The sequence below is a fragment of the Giraffa tippelskirchi genome, chromosome 9 (assembly GCF_054371585.1).
Source record: "Giraffa tippelskirchi isolate mGirTip1 chromosome 9, T2T-mGirTip1v1.2.pri, whole genome shotgun sequence".
Classification (NCBI taxonomy): domain Eukaryota; kingdom Metazoa; phylum Chordata; class Mammalia; order Artiodactyla; family Giraffidae; genus Giraffa; species Giraffa tippelskirchi.
In genome coordinates this window covers 12,458,627-12,479,405 of record NC_137283.1, presented here as the reverse complement: position 1 = coordinate 12,479,405, position 20,779 = coordinate 12,458,627, and the positions used below count along the sequence as shown (strand labels likewise).

The following is a 20,779-nucleotide window of genomic DNA, read 5'->3' as shown; positions in this document are numbered from 1 at the left end:
TACTTTGGCCATCTGATGCAAAGAGCCGACTTATTGGCAAAGACCCTGATGCTAGGAAAGACCGAAAGCAAAAGGAGAAGGGGATGGCAGAAGATAACATGGTTGGATAATGTCACTGACTCAATGGACCGGAGTTTGAGCAAACTCCAACAGATAGTGAAGGACAGGGAAGCCTGGCGTGCTACAGTCCATGGGGTTGCAAAGAGTTGGACACGACTTAGTGACTGAATAACAACAATACATTTTACTTAAAATGTAATTTTGGATGCATTTCGATGTGTTTTCAATATAGAATTATTAATGAGACAGTTTACATTCTTTTTCAAACTAGAGCTTTGAAATCCAGAGTGTATTTCACATCTGTACTACACTTAACATTTGGATAAGCCAAAACATTAAGTGGCTAATAACTACTTTAACGCCCCAGCTACACTTCCCCATATCCTGACTTAAACCCTACTAGGTTCCCATCCCTGGGACTGTTACCCCAGGTTCTAGGAAGCACAGGTACCGGATTTTCTAAGACAGCCCTAATTTCACCCATTCTGGCCCCGTGGCACCTGGGTCACCTTGTTTTCAGTACCAAGGCAGTGTGCTGTCCTAGTTCTGGGGTGGCACTATCTAGGTTTGACTCTGCCTTTCACTGTGTACAACCTGGGCCAGTTTTTCATTTCTTTTTAGACACTCACTTTCCCCACTTTGGAAATGGGCAGACGTAGTGCTTCTCCCATAGTTTGCTGGGAATGAGAAGAGGTCATATTCCTGGAACACCACACTCTATTCCACATGATTAGCAGTGGTGCAGAAAGAACTGTTGGCAAAGCAGTCACTTCACCCACTGCCCCCCATCACAGCTCCTGACTGAGTTGAGGAAACGTGTCCTTTTTTCTATCCTGTTGGCTTCCCTGGCAAAGGGAATAGGCTCAGATGGCAAAGAATCTGCCTGCAATGTGGGAGACCTGGGTCAGGAAGATCCCCTGGAGGAGGACATGACAACCCACTCTAGTACTCTTGCCTGGAGAATCCCATGGACACAGGATCCTGGTGGGCTACAGTCCATGGGGGTTGCAAAGAGTCGGACATGACAGAGTGAGTAACACATAGGATGCTCCCTGCTGCCCAGACCTTTGTCTAAATCCACTTTAAAAATCCTGTCCGTCTTCCAGGATCAAATCAAATGCACCTCTCCTGCAGGAAGTCCTTCCTTTCTCCTACCTCCCACCTCCAAGATGAAAGTATTTCCATGGGTCTGTTTTTCTCACTCGACATAGCATCCTAATTATTCATATCAGACTTAGTTCACCTTCTGGGCTTTTCCTCAAGGGTTAAGGCACTTATTAATTTTGTGAACCTTTCTCTCCCTCCCCTACCCTTTCATCCCCCTCACATTTCCCCAGGAGGCTCCTGACATTCAGTATATGATCTTGAAGCAAATGAATGGATATCCAATAGCTTTGATTTAATATATGTGACCTTTTCATTATTAAAAGTACCAGTACTAAGTAAAAAGGCAATTTAAAAAATCTGTGCGGTCCCTTATAGCTTTGAGATTGATACTCTTTATCCTACTCACGTCCCACTCCTGAGGTCCCCACACCTGTCATACACAAGTCTCCCGGACTGCTCCCGGTGTCTCTGAGTTGCTGGGCCTTCCCTGTCAAAAGGTGACTCAAACAGAGCTGTGTCTGACCTTCCACTCCACCACAGAGTGCACCTGCTTTCAGCTCTGTCATTTCGGAGCCCTGCCAGGTGACTGGCCAGTCAACCTGATCCAGCAGTGCAGAGGAAGGAACTCCTGCCTTGCAGCACCCCCTCTCTGAGACAGCAGATGCATCACCTGGACAGGTGAATGCCACAGCATTCCTGCAGCATCTCAGGGGCTACACGGAGCAGTGAGGAAATGCAGGACAGATGCACTCTGTGAATGCATAGTTATTTCATAAACCACGGGGCCTATGTATTCCAACTGAGTGAATACGAGGCAATCTGACCTCCAGCTTCAAAGAAGGACATGACCAGGAGTGTTTGTTAATTTATTCCATAAATTTAAATGTCCAGACTATGGACCCTGAGAACGAAGGCATTTTACTGTTTGAAAAAGAAACTTCTTGAAAAATTAAATTCGTGTGATAAAATTTTAATTTGTTTAAAATGAATTTTGAATGAAGAAAGATCACTAACTCATTTCATTAAAAGCTCTGTGTTCTTTCTGTTTAATAAAATCATAATTGAACCTTAAAGGGGTTTCTGTATAACAGACTAGAAACACAAAGCATTTCTAATTGAGGGAGATGCTCTGCTTTCCTGCAGAGGGCCTTCCACATCCTCTGGCAGCTTTTAGTTACTTTCTCACAACACTTAGATCTGACTTTTGGGGGATGGACGATTTCCCTCACACCCTGTCACCGAGGTGCAGAGAGGATGCAGGCTATGTCAGCAAGTGAGGAACAGAAACAGGTCTCCAAGGGCATTAATCCTCCTCTTAACACAGGCCAAAGGAGGAGGACTTTACATACTGTAGCTGCTGGGCTGCAGGCACTGAGCCTCACAGAGAAGGACTAGACGGGAAGTGCCCTGCCACTCACGCTCCGTCCTCCCCTCCCTTCCTTCCCCTGGCCTGGCCTCGCCTGAGCCCGGCAGTCCTTGGCAGGCAGAAGCACACTCTCAGTTCAGCAAACCCTGACAATTAATGGCCAGTCACATTACGGGAAACCATTTCATCAAATCTAACCCCTGCTCCCCCACAGACCAAGTCCATTAGAGCAGCAGCAAATCCTTGGAAGTTATCCAGATGCTAACTAGCTTCTGGCCAGCACATTTTAAATGAGAAATTTTAAACGCTGTGGCTATCTCATAAACATCTCAGTCTGAACACCAGAGTGCCATGCAATTAACACTCATTTTTAAAACCACTTTGTAAACGTGCCTGATAATATAAAATCACAGAATATAAATTATGATCCTACTGTAAGTCAGGAGATATTTCCTCAGGTGTCTTATACTATATGAGATGGCAGAAGCCCAGGAGCCGAGGGTCCAGGCCAGGCTCCACCCACTAACAGCATGTTAACCCCCCAAGCCTCCTTCTACAGCTATAAAGTCAAGGGTGGGGGCATAAAGTCAAGGTCCCTTTCAGCTCCCAGAAACTGTATTAGTCAAAGTCATACTCGACTGTGCTGCTGTAACAAATAAACCCCAAGGCCTCAGTGACTTATCCCACCAAAAGTTTCTTTCTTTCCAGCACAAAGTCCCCTGCTGGTCATCAGAAACTCCCCTCCATCCAGTGTTTTAGAGGTCAGGCTCCCTCCAGCTAACGATGAGGTAAACAGTGGTAGAAGGACCTTTAAGGTCAACATCTGTGTGACCCCAGAGCATGCTCTGGGTACACGCTGCACACAGGGAGTGCCCTTTATGTCTGCACCTCCCCAGGCTCCTCTGTGGCCCTGACCAGCAAGGAAGTTGCTGTGGCCAGTGAGTTCCAGATGGAAGACTTAACACTTGGTGGTCTTTCCACCTTCCCAAGACTTATTTAAAATGACAGCAAGGAAATACAAATGTAATTGATGCATAAAAGTAAACAGAAAAGGAGGAGACCAATCAGCCACCTACAGATTTCAGTGAAGTTCTGAAAGAGGAAGCAGCAAACACCGTTTTCAAGCATAATGACTATTGATTTTCAACAGTAGTGTCAACCTCTGAATAAAACAAGAAAGGCTCAAATTTATGTTTGCAGAACAGCACCTGAATGGCCTCAACCTTGAATACAGAAGAATAAAGGTACCGCGTGGACAGATGTGAGATGAGGAAAGTGGAAGGGGTGGTGGACAGAAGGTAGGATCATCATATGAATCCTCGTGCTGCCAGACCACGAAAAGACGGTGAACACGCATGGAACGAGACTGAGAGGTTTCTGTGTACTATTTGTTTGAAAGATGACCCATAGAAAACCAAACCACAGATAATAACAAGCAAGAAACCAGAGGTAAAGTACTCCAAGTAAGTGAGCAAAGTCCCCACTATTCAAGCAGAGAAATGAAAGGCTACCTAAAATTGATACATCAAGAAATAGCAACATACCCACATATTTTAAATTTACAGAGGTAAGGCTAGGAGGAGTACAGGATTAAGGACAAAAGTGATTAAACATGGAGCAGAGGACTGGTGCTTTTCATCTTAAAGTGTTCTTTACCATTTTGTTTTTTACTATTTGCATGAAATCATCTGATGAAAGACAAGGAATAAAGTGAATCAAGTATAGTGTGTATTTTCTACACATTTATCTGATTCATCTAGACCCCAAGCACCTGGAGGAAGGAGCAGGGTCAACATGTGTTTTGTTCTCGGATGTGCTCCATCCATAGCTTTAATACTATGGTGTGTCCTAGAAAAGGAAATCAACACTGTATTGAGTTGTACATAAGTACCCTGTCCTCTGTGTGCTGCTGCATGTCCATCGTTCTCAGGCCTGCCCAGTCCTCTGTCTTCCCCCTAAATTGTCCTACTATACATACAGTCTTTAATGGGATTAAATGTTTGATATACCACATCCCCAGTGCTTCAGCATATAGTCTCAATGATACTGGGCCCACAGAGTCATGTTATATAGGAAGACCTATGGCTGTGTATATAGGCAGGAGCTGATATACCCAATTGTGGTGTGACTTGGCTCATTAGAGGGTGTGGTGGAGAGTGGGAGAGAGGACTCTTCTGTTGCACCGAAGAACAGTTTTGAAAAGGCTTGATCCAACCTATATAATTCAGAGAATGTGGGAAACAGAATCCTGGCTCTATCCCAATTAACTGTGTGATTCTGAGAAAGCTCTGTAACCTGTCTGTGCTTTGGTGCCTTCATGTACATGGGGATCCTCCTTATGGGAACTTCTATGAGGAATCAATAATAATGAAATAATGATGAATAATAATAATGAAATAATAATGAAAACTGTGCAGTGTACCCAGACTGCTTCATTTCTTCTAGTTATCTTTCCATGAATTTATTTCAGTGACCTAATTGTGTTGAACTCTTCAACCCCTGCCCACTCTGTCTTACCATCGTGTGTTCTGAGGGCATTTAATTCACACTCTCACCACCTGTATATTCACCACACTTTATGTCAGCACTGAAGAACAGATCATTAGAAACACTGTGTAACCTCTACACCTGAGACCTACCCTCACAAACACCTAACCAGAGAAACTAGGTAAATAAAGAACAGCTGTCCAGGAAAAAAGAAACATGATTCAATTTGAAATCTTAGAATAAAAATATTCTATTCCGAATCTTATGCTCATTGCCGCAAAAATTAAAGAATTCAAAAACACCTTCTATAACATAGCTTCCAAGACTCTTCCACGTCTCCTAAATCCAGGCAATGCAGAGAGGCAAGGAAAGGCTTGCCCACCGCAGTGGTTTTGAGTCTGGATTTACTACGTGTGGTTCCAACTTAGGCTATTGCTTGGACTTTGCTCTACCACTGCACTCTCCCCGGCTCCCTCCCTTCCAGCTTCTCTGGAAACATAAAGGCACATTCCTGAATCAGAAGCTGACATCTGTTGTTGCCTCCACCCTGCTTGATGCCACCCCAGAAAGCAGCCCAGCTCCCTCCCTCACCTCCTTCAAGACCACAGAGGTCTTCCCTGAGCAGCCCATGCACTAGAGAGCCCCCTGCCCATCCCAGGCCAGTCTCTGCCCCCATTTATTTCCCCACCATTCTTTTTTCGTGGCTCTCATCACCTAATACATACAAGTATATTTTTATTTATTTATGTCCTCTCTCTCTGTCCTCCCTCTAGGGCAGCACTAGCCAATTGAGATATAATGTGAGACATGTTTAATTTTAAATTTTCTAGTAGTCAAAAAAGAAGTAAACATATGCAGGGAAAATTAATTTTAATGTTTCTTCTTTAACCTCACATATCCAAAAATTGGTGTTTCAAAATGTAGTCAATATAAAAATTATTAATGAGATAGCTTACATTTTTTGGTACTAAAATTTGGAGATCTGGTGTGTATGTTACCGTGCATGTCAATTCAGACTCACCCCATATGTGGTCGATGGCTATAGTATGGGTAGTATAGCTCTGAAATATAAACTCCATGGGGTGAAGGCTTGTTTGGCTCACTGTTATGTACCCAACAGCTAGAACAGTGCCTGGCACATGGGACTTTTTAAGTATAGTTGATTTACAATGTTGTGTTAATTTCTGCTGCATAGCAAAGTGACTCAGTTATACATACACACACACACACACACACACATCTTCTTTTTAAGTATTCTTTTCCATTATGGTTTATCATAGTGTATTGAATATAATAATTCTCTGTGCTATATAGTAGGACCTTGTTTATCCATTCCATATATGAGTGTACACCTGCTAACCCCAACCTCCCATCCCACACCATCCTGCCCAACCCCCTCCCCCCGGACAACCACAAGTCTGTTCTGTAAGTTTGAGAGTCTGTTTCTGTTTTGTAGATAGGTTCATTTGTCTCATATTTTGAATTCCACATATAAGTGATATCATATGGTATTTGTCTTAATGACTTACTTCACTTAGTATGATGATAATTTCTAGTTGCATCCGTGTTGCTGCAAATGGCATTATTTCATTTTTTTCATAGCACATTATATACATGTGCCACATTGAGTTTATCCATTCATCTGTCAATAGACATTTCACTTGTTTGCATATGTTGGCTAGTTTGAATAGTATTGCTAGGGACACAGGGGTGATCGTATCAGTTTGGATTGAGTTTTGTCTGGATATATTCCAGGAGTGGGATTGCTGGACATATGGTAATTCTAGTCTTAGTTTTCTGAGAATACCACTTTCCACAGTGGCTGGAACAACTTACGTTCCCCAGCAGTGTAAGAGAGTTCCCTTTCTTCCACATCCTTTCCAGCATTTGTTATCTGTAGACTTTCTAGTTATGGTCATTCTGACCAGTGTGAGGTGATACACATTGTAGTTTTGATTTGCGTTTCTCTAATAATTAGCAATGTTGAGCATATTTTCAAGTTCCTATTAGCCATTTACATTATTTCTTTGGAGAAATGTCTATTAATGCTTTCTGCTCATTTTTCAACTTAGTTGTTTTAGCTATTCAATTGAGTTGTTTAATTTTGTTGTTGAGTTGTATGAGCTATGTGTATATTTTGGAAATATACACCTGTCAGTCACATCACTTGCAAATATTTTCTCCTATTCTGTAGGTTGTCTTCATTTTGTTTATGGTTGCCTTTGCTGTGGAAAAGCTTGTAAGTTTTACTAGGTCCCATTTGTTTATTTTTGTTTTTATTTCTGTTGCCTTGGGAGACTGACCTAAGAAAACATTGGTATGATTTATGTCAGAGAATGTTTTGCCTATGATCTCTTCTAGGAATTTTATGATACCATATCTTATATTTAAGTCTTTAAGTCATTTTGCATCTATTTTGTGTATAGTGTGACGGTATGTTCTAATTTCAGTTTGCATGTGGCTACCCAACTTTCCCAACACTACTTGCTGAAGAGACTGTCTTTTCCCCATTGTATATTCTTGCTTCCTTTGTCGAAGATTAATTAACCAGAGGTCTGTGGGTTTATTTCTTGGCTCTCTCTTCTGTTCCATTGATTCGTATGTCTGTTTCTCTGGCACATAGTTTTTAAATCAACTATTTAACATATTTCTTGTCTTCCGTCTAACAAGCACATATTGAATACATACAATATGGGAAAAAAAAAAACATGGTAGAAATGAAGTTAATTACACGAGGGTGCTTACAAGAAATGGGGGTTACTCTTCTACAGAAACAGAAACACTGAGAAACTCCAAGGGCAAAAGAAAACAATCCATGTCAATTTTAAGCAGAGTGGGAAAGGGCATGATTCAAACTGAAATGGGGCACCACTCTGGAGTAGAGAGCGGATCATAGAGAAAGTTACTGCAATGACTGGGATGAAAAGTCATGAAAGCTGGACTGGAAAAGGGTTGGGAGAGATGCTGAGGAGGCAGAAATAACAAAGTCTGGCCCTAGCCTGTATGAGAACCAAGTCAGGGAGGAATTATAAAGACAGGTTTTGAGCTCAATGGCCAAGGAAGGAGACAGTACCATGACAAACCTGTGAAATCCCGAGGGATAACAGGTTTGTGGGGATCTCCCTGGCAGTCCAGTATTTAAAATTTCACCTTCTAATGCAGGGCTATGAGTTTGATCCCTGGTTGGGGAACTAAGATCCCACATGCCTTGCAGCCAAAAAAAAAAAAAAAAAAAACCCCAAACAAAACAGAAACGATATTGTAACAAATTTAGACTTTTTTTAAAAAAATGGTCCACATTTAAAAAAAAAAAAAAAAACCTTAAAAAAATTCAACATAAAAACAGGTTTATGGAGAACAGGAGCTCATGAGGACTTGCCATCAGATTCTAACACACAAATCCCAGCACATGACCGCATTTCCATCACTCTGACTTCTTCCAAATTTAGGCAGCAACAGTACTTCCAAGAACATCCCTTGAGAAAATATCAACTTCAGAGGAGTCACAAGCCCCCCTCTCTGGGTCTCAGTTTTCCCTTCTATAAAATGAGGGGGCAAAGTTGAGCCAGGTATTCCCATCCCAGCCTGGTGATCACTCTCCTTGAACCAGGTCTTTAGAGCTCTCTTTCTGTGCCATGGTAGCCAAGAGCTCTAACAGAAGAGTATACAGCTATGAGTCTAATTCTCCCATTTATATAACACTTTGATTATTCTTCAGTAGTACCTGGACAAGAAAATAAAACCCAGGAGCAAGCTCAAAGCAGCTACTGTCATCACAAACTCCATCCATTCTGCAGCGCCAGGTGAGCAGCCAAACAACGATGTTGACTGCCAGTGTGAACAGTCACAGTTCTGAGCTGACATTGTGATGCCCAGCAGTGAAGCTAGTCAGCCTGACTACAGAGGGAAGGACATTCTGTTTACATGTCTACATGATATAAACGCTTTGAACACAGGGCTGACAGCAAGGAACATCAGGAAGCCTGTTTCACTTGTCCACATGTGGTTCAGTGTACCCAGGTGCAAAATAGGAGCATCTCACCTGAGACGCTCTTCCTCTTTTTTTCGGAGATTGAAGTCTCGCTGGACCACCTGGAGGACATGCTCTGTTTCATCGTCGGTCAGACCAGACAGGTCCAGCTTCCTCCCCATCATTTAACGTCCAACACAGATGATGAAACAAGACCTGAGAAATCAAAGGAGAGACCACAAGTTGAGGGCGAGAAAAAAGTTCTCCGTGGATAAAATCAACCAATGTTGTTATTAAACAGAATTAAACACAGTGTTTGTATAAGGTGGCTTCCTGCTCTGCTCTCATACTCAGCAAATATTTAGAGACAACTTCAGCGAGGCTGCGGAGAAAAAGAAAAGGTAGCTGATCATCAACACTGTTATCTATCCCAGTTCTTAAATTAGAAATAAAAACGATAAATTATTCTTTTCAATAAAATGAGGTGTACATAAGATCTGCTGTAAATTTCTGCAAGACGCCAAAAGACGATATCCAAAATTTCTCAAGTTCTGTGATTTGAAGTCTCAAATTGTAAATATTACACATAATTGCAAGATAAAAAAATCACACTTTAAAAAATATCCTATATATCTCCTGAGGCTTTTATCACATGACTGAAATACAAACTAGAAATTGATAAACTCTCTTCTGCAAAAAAAAAAAAAGAAAAAACTAAAATAATACTTTTAGACATTTTCTTAGCACCAGAAAATATATTTCAAAGAAACACCTCCTCAGAGGTACATACCTAAAAATTATGGGAAACCACATTTTTTTTAAAAAAAATAATTTTTAGTGACTGGTTGCACCCGGTGGTAAAATGAAATAAATAATTCCAGAAAAGTGCCTAGAATTGAAGGGCATCACAAACATAAATTCAAACATTCTCCACAAAGATATCTGTGGAACCAATGCAGCAAGATTTCAAAAGTATTATTACATACCATAACCAAGTGAGTGTTATCTAAGCAATGTAAGGTGGTTCAGCATTCAAAAATCAGAGTAACCCACTGCATTAGTAGAATAAAAGGGAAAAATCATCCGATCATTTCAAGCAGAAGAAGCATTTGACAAACTTCAGGGCCCATTCGTGATAGAAACCCTCTGAAAACTAAGACTAGAGAATATTTCCTCCATCATATAAAAAGCATTAAAAAAAATAAAAACAACAAAAACCTACAATTAGCATCAGATTCAGTGATGAAAGACTGACTGTTTCCCCCTAAGATCAGGAAAAAGGCAAGAATGACCACTCTTACCACCTCTAGTCAATACTGAATGTCTTTATTATAAAGCTACATTAATCAAGACTGAGTGGTATTGGCATACACGGAGGAGTAACAGTTGGCTAGTAACAGCATCACAGATGAGGTGGTGTGGATAACAGAAACGTATTTTCTCACAGTTTTAAAGGCTAGAAGTCTGAGATCAGGATGTCGGCAGAGTTGACTTCTCCTGAAGCCCCTCTCCATGACTTACAGACGGTCATCTTCTGCCTGTATCTTCCCATGGAGTTCCCTCTGTACACACCTATGTCTTAATTTTTCCTTCTTATAAGGATACCAATTGCATTGGATTAGGGTCCACCCTAATACCATCATTTTAACTTCACTGCCACTCTAAATATTCTATCTCCAAATACAGTAAAAATCTGAGGTGCTCAGGTTAGGACTCCAACATATGAATTTGTCTCAGCCTGGAACTCTTCACCCTTTGCACCCCCCTCCCCCAGATAGTGCGTCCTTCTCATGCGTACATTACAATCACCTCATCCCAACAGCCACAAAAGTCTTAACCTATTCCAGCATCACTCGAAGTCCAAAATCCCATCTCATTATCATCTACTTTAGGTATGAGGAATTCATCGTGAGGCAGAAATCCTTTCCCCTTCTAATCCTGTGGAAGCAGACAAGTTCTCTGCTATCAGAGCAGGGTAGTGGGGCAGGCATTGGAGAGACATTCCATTCTAGCGGGGAGAGGTTGAAAGGGAGAAAGAAGGCTTAGGTCTCAAGCAAGTCTGAAAGCAGGGCAAATTCCATTAGGTTTTTTTTTATTAAATTATACTTGACATACTATACTATATTAGTTTCAGCTGTACCACACAGTGATTCGATATTTTTATACGTTATGAAATATCACCACAACAAGTCCAGTTACCATCCAGAGTCGTTACGATATTATTGACTATATTCCCCATGTGTACTTTTTTCAGGCATAATCTACTATTTGCTTATTTTTAATATTTTTATCCCTATGTGTACTTTACATTCCCATGCCTTCTTCATTTTATAATTGGAGGTTTGTACCTCGTAATTCCCTTCACTGATTTCATCTGGTCCCTCCACCCCCTCTCCTTCAGCAACCACCAGTTTGTTCTCTGTATTTATGGGTCTCCTTCTGTTTCGTTTGTTTAAGGCTCGAGGATAATTCTCTTTGGCCCCGTGGTCTGTCCTCCAAGTCCAGCAGGGTGGCTGTCTCACCCGCTTGGCCCTGGGTGTAGCCACAGCAGCATGGCCTGCTCTCAGTAACTGAGGAGGGACAGCGGCCCTCCCCAGGCCATGGTGACCGTGACACCCTTGCAGACCTCTGGTTTGTCTTCAGGATCATTCTTCCCTTTTCCTGATGGATAGTACATGCTTGTAGCCAAAGCTCTACTGGCCCATCCTGTAGACTCTCAGAAGTCCAGCAGCCTTCCCTCAGGTATCCTGCCTCTATTTAGTTTAAGCTGGCAGTGTTTCTGTCGATGTAAATTCTCCAAAACTTTGTCAGCTTCCCATGCGTTCACAGGGGTCCAAGTCATCAGACAGCAGGATCCTCTACAGATCTGTCCTGGGTAACAGCGTCTCTGTTTCCAGTTTCTGCTGCAATGGTTGACTGGATCTGTGAGCCACAGTCTAATCTCATAAGCAAATGGTTGTCCAGTCACACCCTGCTTGCTCTCTATAGACAGACTTTCTCATTTTTGCAGTATGAGGATACTGAGAATTTTTCAAATCGGCAAGTTCTGGTTCCTTTTGTGGAACAATTCTGTCTTCAATTCACCTCTCTCCTCTCACATCTTATTATAGCAGCAAGCATAAACCAGTCTTTAATACTTATTTTAGAATTCTCAGGTAAATATCCAAGTCCATAGTCACTGACAAGTTCTACTTTACATAAAACACTGGAACACAATTAGAACAAATTCTCTGCCACTTTATAACCAAGAATGCCTTTCCTTCAGTTTCCAATTACATATTTCTCATTACTTTCTGAAACCTCAGCAGACACCTCTAACATTCATATTTCTATCAACTTTTTGTTCATGATGATACATGCATTCTCTAATATAAGAGAAGCTTTCTCTCCATTTCTCCTCTTTTCTTCCCAAGTCCTCACTATAATCACCTTTAACATTCATATTTCTTCTAACAGTCTCCTAACGGAAACCTAGACTTTTTCTAACATACAGCTCAAAACTCTTCCATGCTCTACCTTTACCCAGTTCTGAAGTCACTTCCACATTTTTATACAGAAGAAGAAACAGACATGGCTGCTGCTGCTGCTGCTGCTAAGTCACTTCAGTCGTGTCCAACTCTTAGCGACCCCACGGACTGCAGCCTACCAGGCTCCTCTGTCCATGGGATTTTCTAGGCAAGAGTACTGGAATGGGGTGCCATTGCCTTCTCCGAACAGACATGGCAAATACACATATACAAAGATGCTAATTTCACTGGTAGTTATAGAATTGCAGTTGAAACCATATTTCATACACACCAAAACTGTCTTTATCCAGTGTTGCCAGGAGGTAAGACAATTTTGATATAGTGAGTACAAACTGATACAGTCTCTTTGTAACACAATTAGGCCTCATTTTCAAAATTGAAGATGCATGTACTTCAGCATTTCTGTAGGCATATTTCTCAGACATAATCTTACAAATATCCACCAACAGACAGGAATTGGGTTGAATCATATGAAATAAATGGGAACCTATAAAAATTCCTATTTCACATAGCTCATCCTAACAGAAGAACATTAGTAACAGTAGCATTCAAAAGAGCAAAAAATATAAATAAGTAAAACCTGTAAACCATCTCAAACAATCATAAACAGGAAGAACGATAAACAAATAGTGTGTGCTTGTTTCATACCGATGGAATACTCCACTGCAGTGAAAAAGAACATCCTAAAGGTATATTCCACATGCGTGAATTTCTAATAAAACATGCTGTTGAGACAGACAAGCCACATGTATATGCATGTACAGCATGCAAACTGTATGACTCATTTTTATATAAAGTTCAAAAGCACAGAAAACCAAGAATACATATATTTATTTTTAAGAATGAATGTGATAATACAGAACAAAATGGGCCCTCTGTGAAGGAGAGAGAAGATCTGGCTGGGGATAATCACATATGGGTGGGAAGAGAGCCTGGAGCACCTGCTGGTCTGAGGAAGTGAATCAGGAACAAGACCCCACCCCTGGGCTGCTCAAGAAAGCGGAGGCTTCTTAGCTGCCATCTTCTGGTCTCCTGATGAACAGGAAGAAACATATCAGAGAGCACAGGGAAAATGCAGACTGACTTCTCCCTTTAAAACACCTCATTAAAGGTGATAGCCGCACTTTGGAGTCTCCCAGAAAGTGATATGTCTGCCCCCTTCACTTCACTGGCTTTTGGGTTCTGAGAATTCAAAGTGAGATTCTAAGATGCCCAGTTTGGACAAGACAGAAGTGACAACTTTGATCATATCAAATCTAAGTGATCAGGACTCAAGAGGCATAAATGGTTTCTGTGGAGAAATAAACAAAGTAGCTCTAAATGGATAAGACAGAGAATAATGAGAAACCCTTTGGGGGAAATAGTAAAAGCGTCTTCCCTTTTTTACAGTAAACACAATTAGATTTCCTGCATCATAGGAGAAAGAACATCAGTAGGGCTGGAAAAGCCTCAATGTCCATGAGTCAGAGGTCACACAGGTTTGACTCTTTCATTTACAGATGGGAGAGTGTAAGCCCAGAGGGAAATGATTTCCCAGACACAAAACTGGTTCAGATGCTCTGACTTTCAGACCCGGTGCTCCCACTCCTGGATTTCTCTGGTTTATACTCAAATAAGAAGGTAGCAGAGAGAATACATTTTAAAATTTAGTAATGAGAAAATTAAAAAACTTCAAGATTTAATTACATCACCATTTCCCTAACATGTCACTGTTCCTGTTCTGAGTGTTCTGAGAAAGGAGAGCTCAGAGATGAAATAAACTAGAGAGCAATGCCTCACACTGTATTGCCCTCTTGGGGATGTACAGTGCAGACAAGCTTATCAGGGCCTCTAAGAAGTCTGTCACTAAAAAGCCAATCTGTGTTTACCTCTGTATTTGTCAAATGCATGTAGCTGGGGTTTTTAAAATGCAATTATCATAGGAAGCTACAGAGTTATTTGAGCTTTAGAAGAAGCTGATGACTTAAAAAGGAAAGCAGATGGATACAACTTGACAAAGATAAAACCAAAATAAAGGTAGAATTGTCTATACTGTTCTTGAATAGAACAACTAGAGGGAGGATATAGATAATTCTATAGGAAACTAGATAGCACAAACTTTGCAAATGAAAAAAAAAAACCAGACATTCCAAGAATATGAAATATACACGCAATGGGAAGTTCATCATGAAGGGTCAGTGTTTATACAAGTGACATTCTAGAAACGAACCTAGAACAGATGGGTAAAGGACAAATGCATTAATGGAATCTTTACAAATCCACTGTGTGTGTGTGTGTGTGTGTGTGTGTGTGTGTGTTGCACCTGATACACAGAGAGAGGTAAAGAGATTAACTTGGAATATCCAAAGTCCTAAAAACAATAAAGGGTAAATACTGCTGGGGCTTCCCTCTTTGACCATCACTAGATCTTGACTAGAGCTGAAGAGAAATTTCTTACTTATACAAAGGAATCAAAATGTTAGGGCTGTCCCATTTAAGACTCTTGTTATCAGGTGGTAAAAAAGGAAAGAAAGAAAAGAACTAGGCCTGGGAAGGAGAGAAAGAAAAGCACAAGTGGTCTGAGATGTACTTGCATTGCAGCTTCTTTGCAGTAAGTGGTGCTTGGGCTATAGAGCTCACTTTCATTCCTTCACCTTCAGGGTGTTATCCCTGCCATGAATAGCCCCCTCTCTGAGACTCATTCTTTCCCTGTACACAGGGAAGGCCCAGAGAAGACATGGTCATACCAACAGGGCATAGTTGATTGGACCAGGGGTGTTACATCTCTCTCCTGGGAATGATATTAACAGGAGGAAGAAAAAGGAATAGAAAAATAGTGAATAAACTATGGTGGATAACTTTCCAAGTTTGATGAAAAGTGTTGTTAGTCTTCTCATTCAAGAAGCTCCGCAAACTCTTCGTTTTTGTTTAGTTGCTAAGTCATGTCAGACTCTCTTGCAACCCCATGAACTATAGCCTGTCGGGCTCCTCTGTCTGTGGGATTTCTCAGGCAAGAATACTGGAGTAGGTTGCCATTTCTTTCTCCAGGGGGTCTTCCTGACCCAGGGGTCAAAGCTGTGTCTCCTGTACTAGCAGGTGGATTCTTCACCACTGAGCCAACTGGGAAACTCTAATAAATTCTACATAGGAAAAATTCAAAGAATGCACATCTAGACACATCATAGTCAAACAGTCAAAAGTCAAACAAAATACAGAATCTTGATGGTAACAAGAGAAAAATGATTCATCACACACAAAGGATCTTCAGTAAGATCAACTGCTGACTTCTTATCAGGAATCACTGAGGTCAAAAGGCAGAGAGATGATATATTCAAAGAACTGAAAGAAAAGGATTATTATCCAAGAATTCTATATCCAGAAAAGTATCCTTCAAAAATTAAGGATAAATTAAGACAAGACATTCCAGATAAGCAAAAATGGAGAGATTTTACCACCAGCTGATCTGCTTTACAAGAAATACTAAAGGAAGTCTATTCAGCAAAGACTGACAGAATTAAAAAAAAGAAATGGACAATTCAGCAATAATAGAAATTTCTATATCAACCTTCAATAGTAGAGCAATTAGCAAAACATCAGCCAGGATATAGAAAAGTTAACCCATATTATAATCTACGTAGCTCTTGCAGACATCTACAGAATACTCTACATGATGGCAGAACATACATTCTAAAGTACACATGGTATATTCTCCAGATAGACCATGCATTAGGCTGTAAAATAAATCTTAATACATTTAAAGGAATTGAATAGTATAAAATATATTCTCTAATTACAACGGAAGGAAATTAGAAATTAATAACAAAGAAATTTGATATATTCACATGTATATGGAAATTAAGCAATGTACTATAAATAACCAAGGAGTCAAGAGAAATAAGAAAATACCTTAAGATAAATAAAAATGAAAACACACATACCAAAACTTATAGAATGCAGCTAAAGTAGTGCTTAAGGGTAAATTTATAGATATAAACACCTATATTAAAAAGGAACCATGACAAATCTATAACCTCACCTTCTACCTTAAAAGATTTAAAAAAAAAAAAAAAGCAAACTGAACTGAAGTAAGCAGAAGGAAGTAAATAATAAAGAGAGGAAACCAATGGAATAGAAAAACAATACAGAGAAAATAAAATCTAAAGTCAGTTCTTTGAAAAGATCAACAAAATTGACAAATCTTTGGCAAGACTGATCAAGAAAAAAAAACATAAGATTCAAATTACTAAAACCAAGAATGAAAGAGGGCCATCAATACTGACCTTACAAAAATAAGAAGGATTATAAAGGAATACTGTGAACAGTTGTATGCCAGAAAATTAGATAACCTAGATGAAATGAAAAAAAAAATCCTAGACAGCTCACCAAAACTGACTTAAGAAGAAATAGAAATTATGTATAGATCTATAACTAGTAAAGATATTGAATTAGTAATAAAAGCTTCCACAAAGAAAACCAAACATTAAAAAAAGAAAAATTAACACCAACCCTTCCCCCAAAAGTAGAATAGGAGGAAATAACTTCTTAATCCATTTTAAGAAGCCAGTATTATCCTGAAATAAAAAGCAAACAAGGATATCACAATAAAATAAACCTATAAACCAATATCCCTTATGAATACAGATGAAAAAGTCCTCAACAACATATTAGCAAACAAAATCCAGCAACATACAAAAAAGGATTAGGTACACCATAACAAAGAAGGATTTGTGGCATGAATGCAAGGTTGGTTGAACATGTGAAAATCAATCAATGTGATGTAGCATGTTAATAGAATATAAAGGGCAAAGATCCCATAATCTCCTTAATAAATACAGAAAAGTATTTGATAACATCCAATACACTTTCTGATATAGGAATAGAAGGGAGCTTTCTTTTTAACATTAAGTTTCATTGGAAAATTGATGAGTTACAATGTTGTGTTTCTGCTGTAGAGCAAGGTGACTCAGTTATACATATACCTATATCCATTCTTTTTTAGATTCTTTTCCTATATAGGTCATTACAGAGTATTGAGTAGAGTTCCCTGTGATACATAACATGTTCTTATTAGTTATCTATTTTATGTATAGCAGTGTGTATATGTAAATCCCAATCTCCCAATTTATTCCTCCATCCCCCTTTCCCCTTGGTAACCATATGTATGTTTTCTCCATCTGTGACTCTATTTCTGTTCTGTAAATAAGCTCATTTGCACCATTATTCTAGATTCCACATATAACCTACCTCATATGATATTTGGCTCTCCCTGTCTGACTTACTTCACTCAGTATGACAATCTCTAGGTTCATCCATGTTGCTCCAAATGGCGTTATTTCATTCTTTTTTTATAGGCGAGTAATATTCCATTGCATATATGTACCACATCTTCTTTATTCACTCCTCCATTGACGGACATTTAGATTGCTTCTGTGTCCTGGCTATTGTAAACAGTACTGCAGTGAACACTGGGGTACATGTATCTTTTTGAATTATGGTTTTCTCTAGATATATGCCTAGGAATGGGATTGCTGGATCATATGGTAGTTCTGTGTTTAGTTTTCTAGGGAACCTCCATATGTTCTTCATAGTGTCTGCACCAACTTATATTCCCACCAACTGTATAGGAGGGTTCCCTTTTCTCTGCATCCTCTTCAGTGTTTATTGGTCATAGATTTTTAGGTGATGGCTATTCTGACTGGTGTGAGGTAATATATTGTAGTTTTGACGTGCATTTCTCTAATAATTAGTGATGTTGAGCATCTTTCCCTGTGCTTTGTAGCCATGTGCATGTCTTTGGAGAAATGTCTATGTAGATCTTCCACCCATTTTTTGATTGGATTGTTTTTTTTCATATTGAACTGCATGAGCTATCTGTATATTTTGGAGATTAATCCTTTACCAGTTGCTTTATAGAAGGGAACGTTCTTGGATTAAGGCTGTCTACAAAAAACTCACAGCCAACATCTACTTAATGTGAATGGATAGATGCTTTCCCCTCAAATGTCATGAATACAAGATTGTCAGTCTTACCACTTCTATTCAGTATAGTACTAGAGGTTCTAGTCAGGTCAATTAGGCAAGAAAAGGGACTAAAAAGCATCTAAATTAGGAAGGAAATTGGGACCATATCTTTTCAGAGAAAACATAGTCCCATATAGAAAATTCAAAAGAATACAAATACACAAAACCAATTAAAACCAAAAAACTGAGTTCAGCAAATTTGCAAGATACAAGATCAATATACACAAATCAACATGTATCTTCAAATTATGGTTTTCTCTGGATATATTCCCAGGAATGGGATTGCTGGATCATATGGTAGTTCTGTGTTTAGTTTTCTAAGGAACCTGCATACTGTTCTCCATAGTGGCTGTACCATTTTACCTTGCCACCAACAGTGTAAGAGGGAGCTCATGACTTCCTGTAGTCTGAATGCCATCACTCTGAGACTGCCAGGCACCAGCTCCTATAAGCCCGACGAGCTCCATCTGAACCACTGACCCTCCTGATACCTCATGGAGGCTCCAAGTTCATGCTACTTGAGGCAAAACTTCCTTCCCCATCAAACAGAATTGACACTATAATTTTATTTCTGGCAAATGAGAGCAGTTCTAGAAGTCGAAAATTAGTGGGAGGTTGAGAGATCTCATTATCCCCCTCCACTTGAGATTTGATGGTGTTTTCTACCTACTGGATCTTGATGGAAACTTCTTCAGAAGTAAGTATGGTAAAAGTGGGGGAGCTTCTTCAATAGCGTCTGCTAGCAGCAGGTATTGGGAGATGTTTCAGATGGTATTAGATGGACACACACATACCCACCCATCCGCGAGCACAGAGTGGATGGAGTTAGCAGGAGAGAAGGGTGGAGGGGACATAAAATGAAAGTCTAAATCAGCAGTTCTCAACTGAGTACCCTGTATTGCCTCCCAGGAGATAATTAACAAGGTCTGGGCAGATTTTTAGTTGTTTGTAATGGGAATAGGCTACTGGCATCTAGTGGGTAGTGGCCAGGGGTTGCTACTAAACATCCAGTGATGCACAGGACAGCTCTTGGCAACAAAGAATTATCTATTCCAAAATGTCAGTAATGCCAAGGTTGAGAACACGTGATCTAAACTGAAAGCTGCACAGCTGTCAGATTCTTACTGTGTGCTTCCCAGTAGCCCCAGGTACGCTCCATGCAGTTCACAAGGGGGACTTCACTATTGCCTGCACACTGAAGTTACACCATTGGTTCTCAGGCTTCGGGCTCAGACTGAAACTAAATCACTGCTTCTCCTGGGTCTCCAGCTCCCTGTCTTTGGATTTGTGAGCCTATATAATCATGTAATCCAATTTCTTATAATAAATCTTTTTATTTGATACATATGTACACACACACACACACATATAGGCACATATATCCTATTGGTTCTGTTTTTCTGGAAACTCTGGCGGATATAGACACATATACACATTACATGTTATTGGCAAATAAAATGAGCTGGTTTATATACCTTGATTGCATTTTTCTGTCCTCATCTACAATGACCAAACTAACAGGTCTGTAGAAGAGCTCAGTGCATTTCTCTGCCATCTTGAGTTAGAGCAGTGCCTACGATCCCCTACTTTTGTCTCCTGAGCCTTTGGTCACAGTGGCAGCCCTGTGAAGCCTCTCTTGCCTTTTGGACTTTTTCCTCTGTCTGCTTCCCATCCCTTGGGTGTTTTCATGTTGATCCCCTGCACAGAGGACAGCTAATGAACACTCGATAAAAATACACAGCTCTTCAGCCCACTAAGAATTTCCTCTTCAGTTTCAACTAGATAATGATGCTCTCTGCTTCCTCTGTTATATATAATCTGGTAGATTTCTTCTGACTGTAATAAAAGTGTGTCAAGATAGGAGTTGGCAACTGGCTGTATTTCAAACTTGACCACATAAGACTATGAAAAAAATGGACATTAAAGCTTCAGTAATTCGAACTTCATCAATTCCAAATTTGTGATCACACAGTAGGCTAAAATGTACTATTCTCAAATCAAAGGGATTAGGACAAAATAATAGTAGGTGAGAAAAGGAGAATATTTACCTTCTAAAGAGAGCAAATTATTATCAGGTACTTACTTAGAAGTATCAATTTATATCTAAACAGCGCAATTACAGAGAAAGCAAATACCAGCTGCAGAGCCTGGGTCTGTAGTGTGCAAACCTCAGAGGGTTACATTGGAACTTAATCTCAGGACCTGGGTTGAGCACTGTGTACACCTTCACTGAGTAGAGGCTGGGACAGCTGGAGATAAAGG

The 20,779-nt window shown here is 40.0% G+C and overlaps 2 protein-coding genes across 10 annotated transcripts in view; one reads left to right on the top strand and one right to left on the bottom strand.

The window, feature by feature from the left end:
* Positions 1 to 20,779, top strand: part of LOC145520640 (uncharacterized) — a 310,815-nt gene that overhangs the window by 56,725 nt on the left and 233,311 nt on the right. The window lies entirely within an intron of this gene.
* Positions 1 to 20,779, bottom strand: part of MYRIP (myosin VIIA and Rab interacting protein) — a 227,693-nt gene that overhangs the window by 188,502 nt on the left and 18,412 nt on the right. For both annotated transcript variants that reach the window (XM_081527574.1, XM_081527576.1), the window contains exon 2: positions 9,063 to 9,206. In XM_081527574.1, the coding sequence (XP_081383700.1) occupies positions 9,063 to 9,175 (113 nt within the window). In that variant the 5' untranslated portion in view covers positions 9,176 to 9,206. The remainder of the gene's footprint in view (positions 1 to 9,062; positions 9,207 to 20,779) is intronic.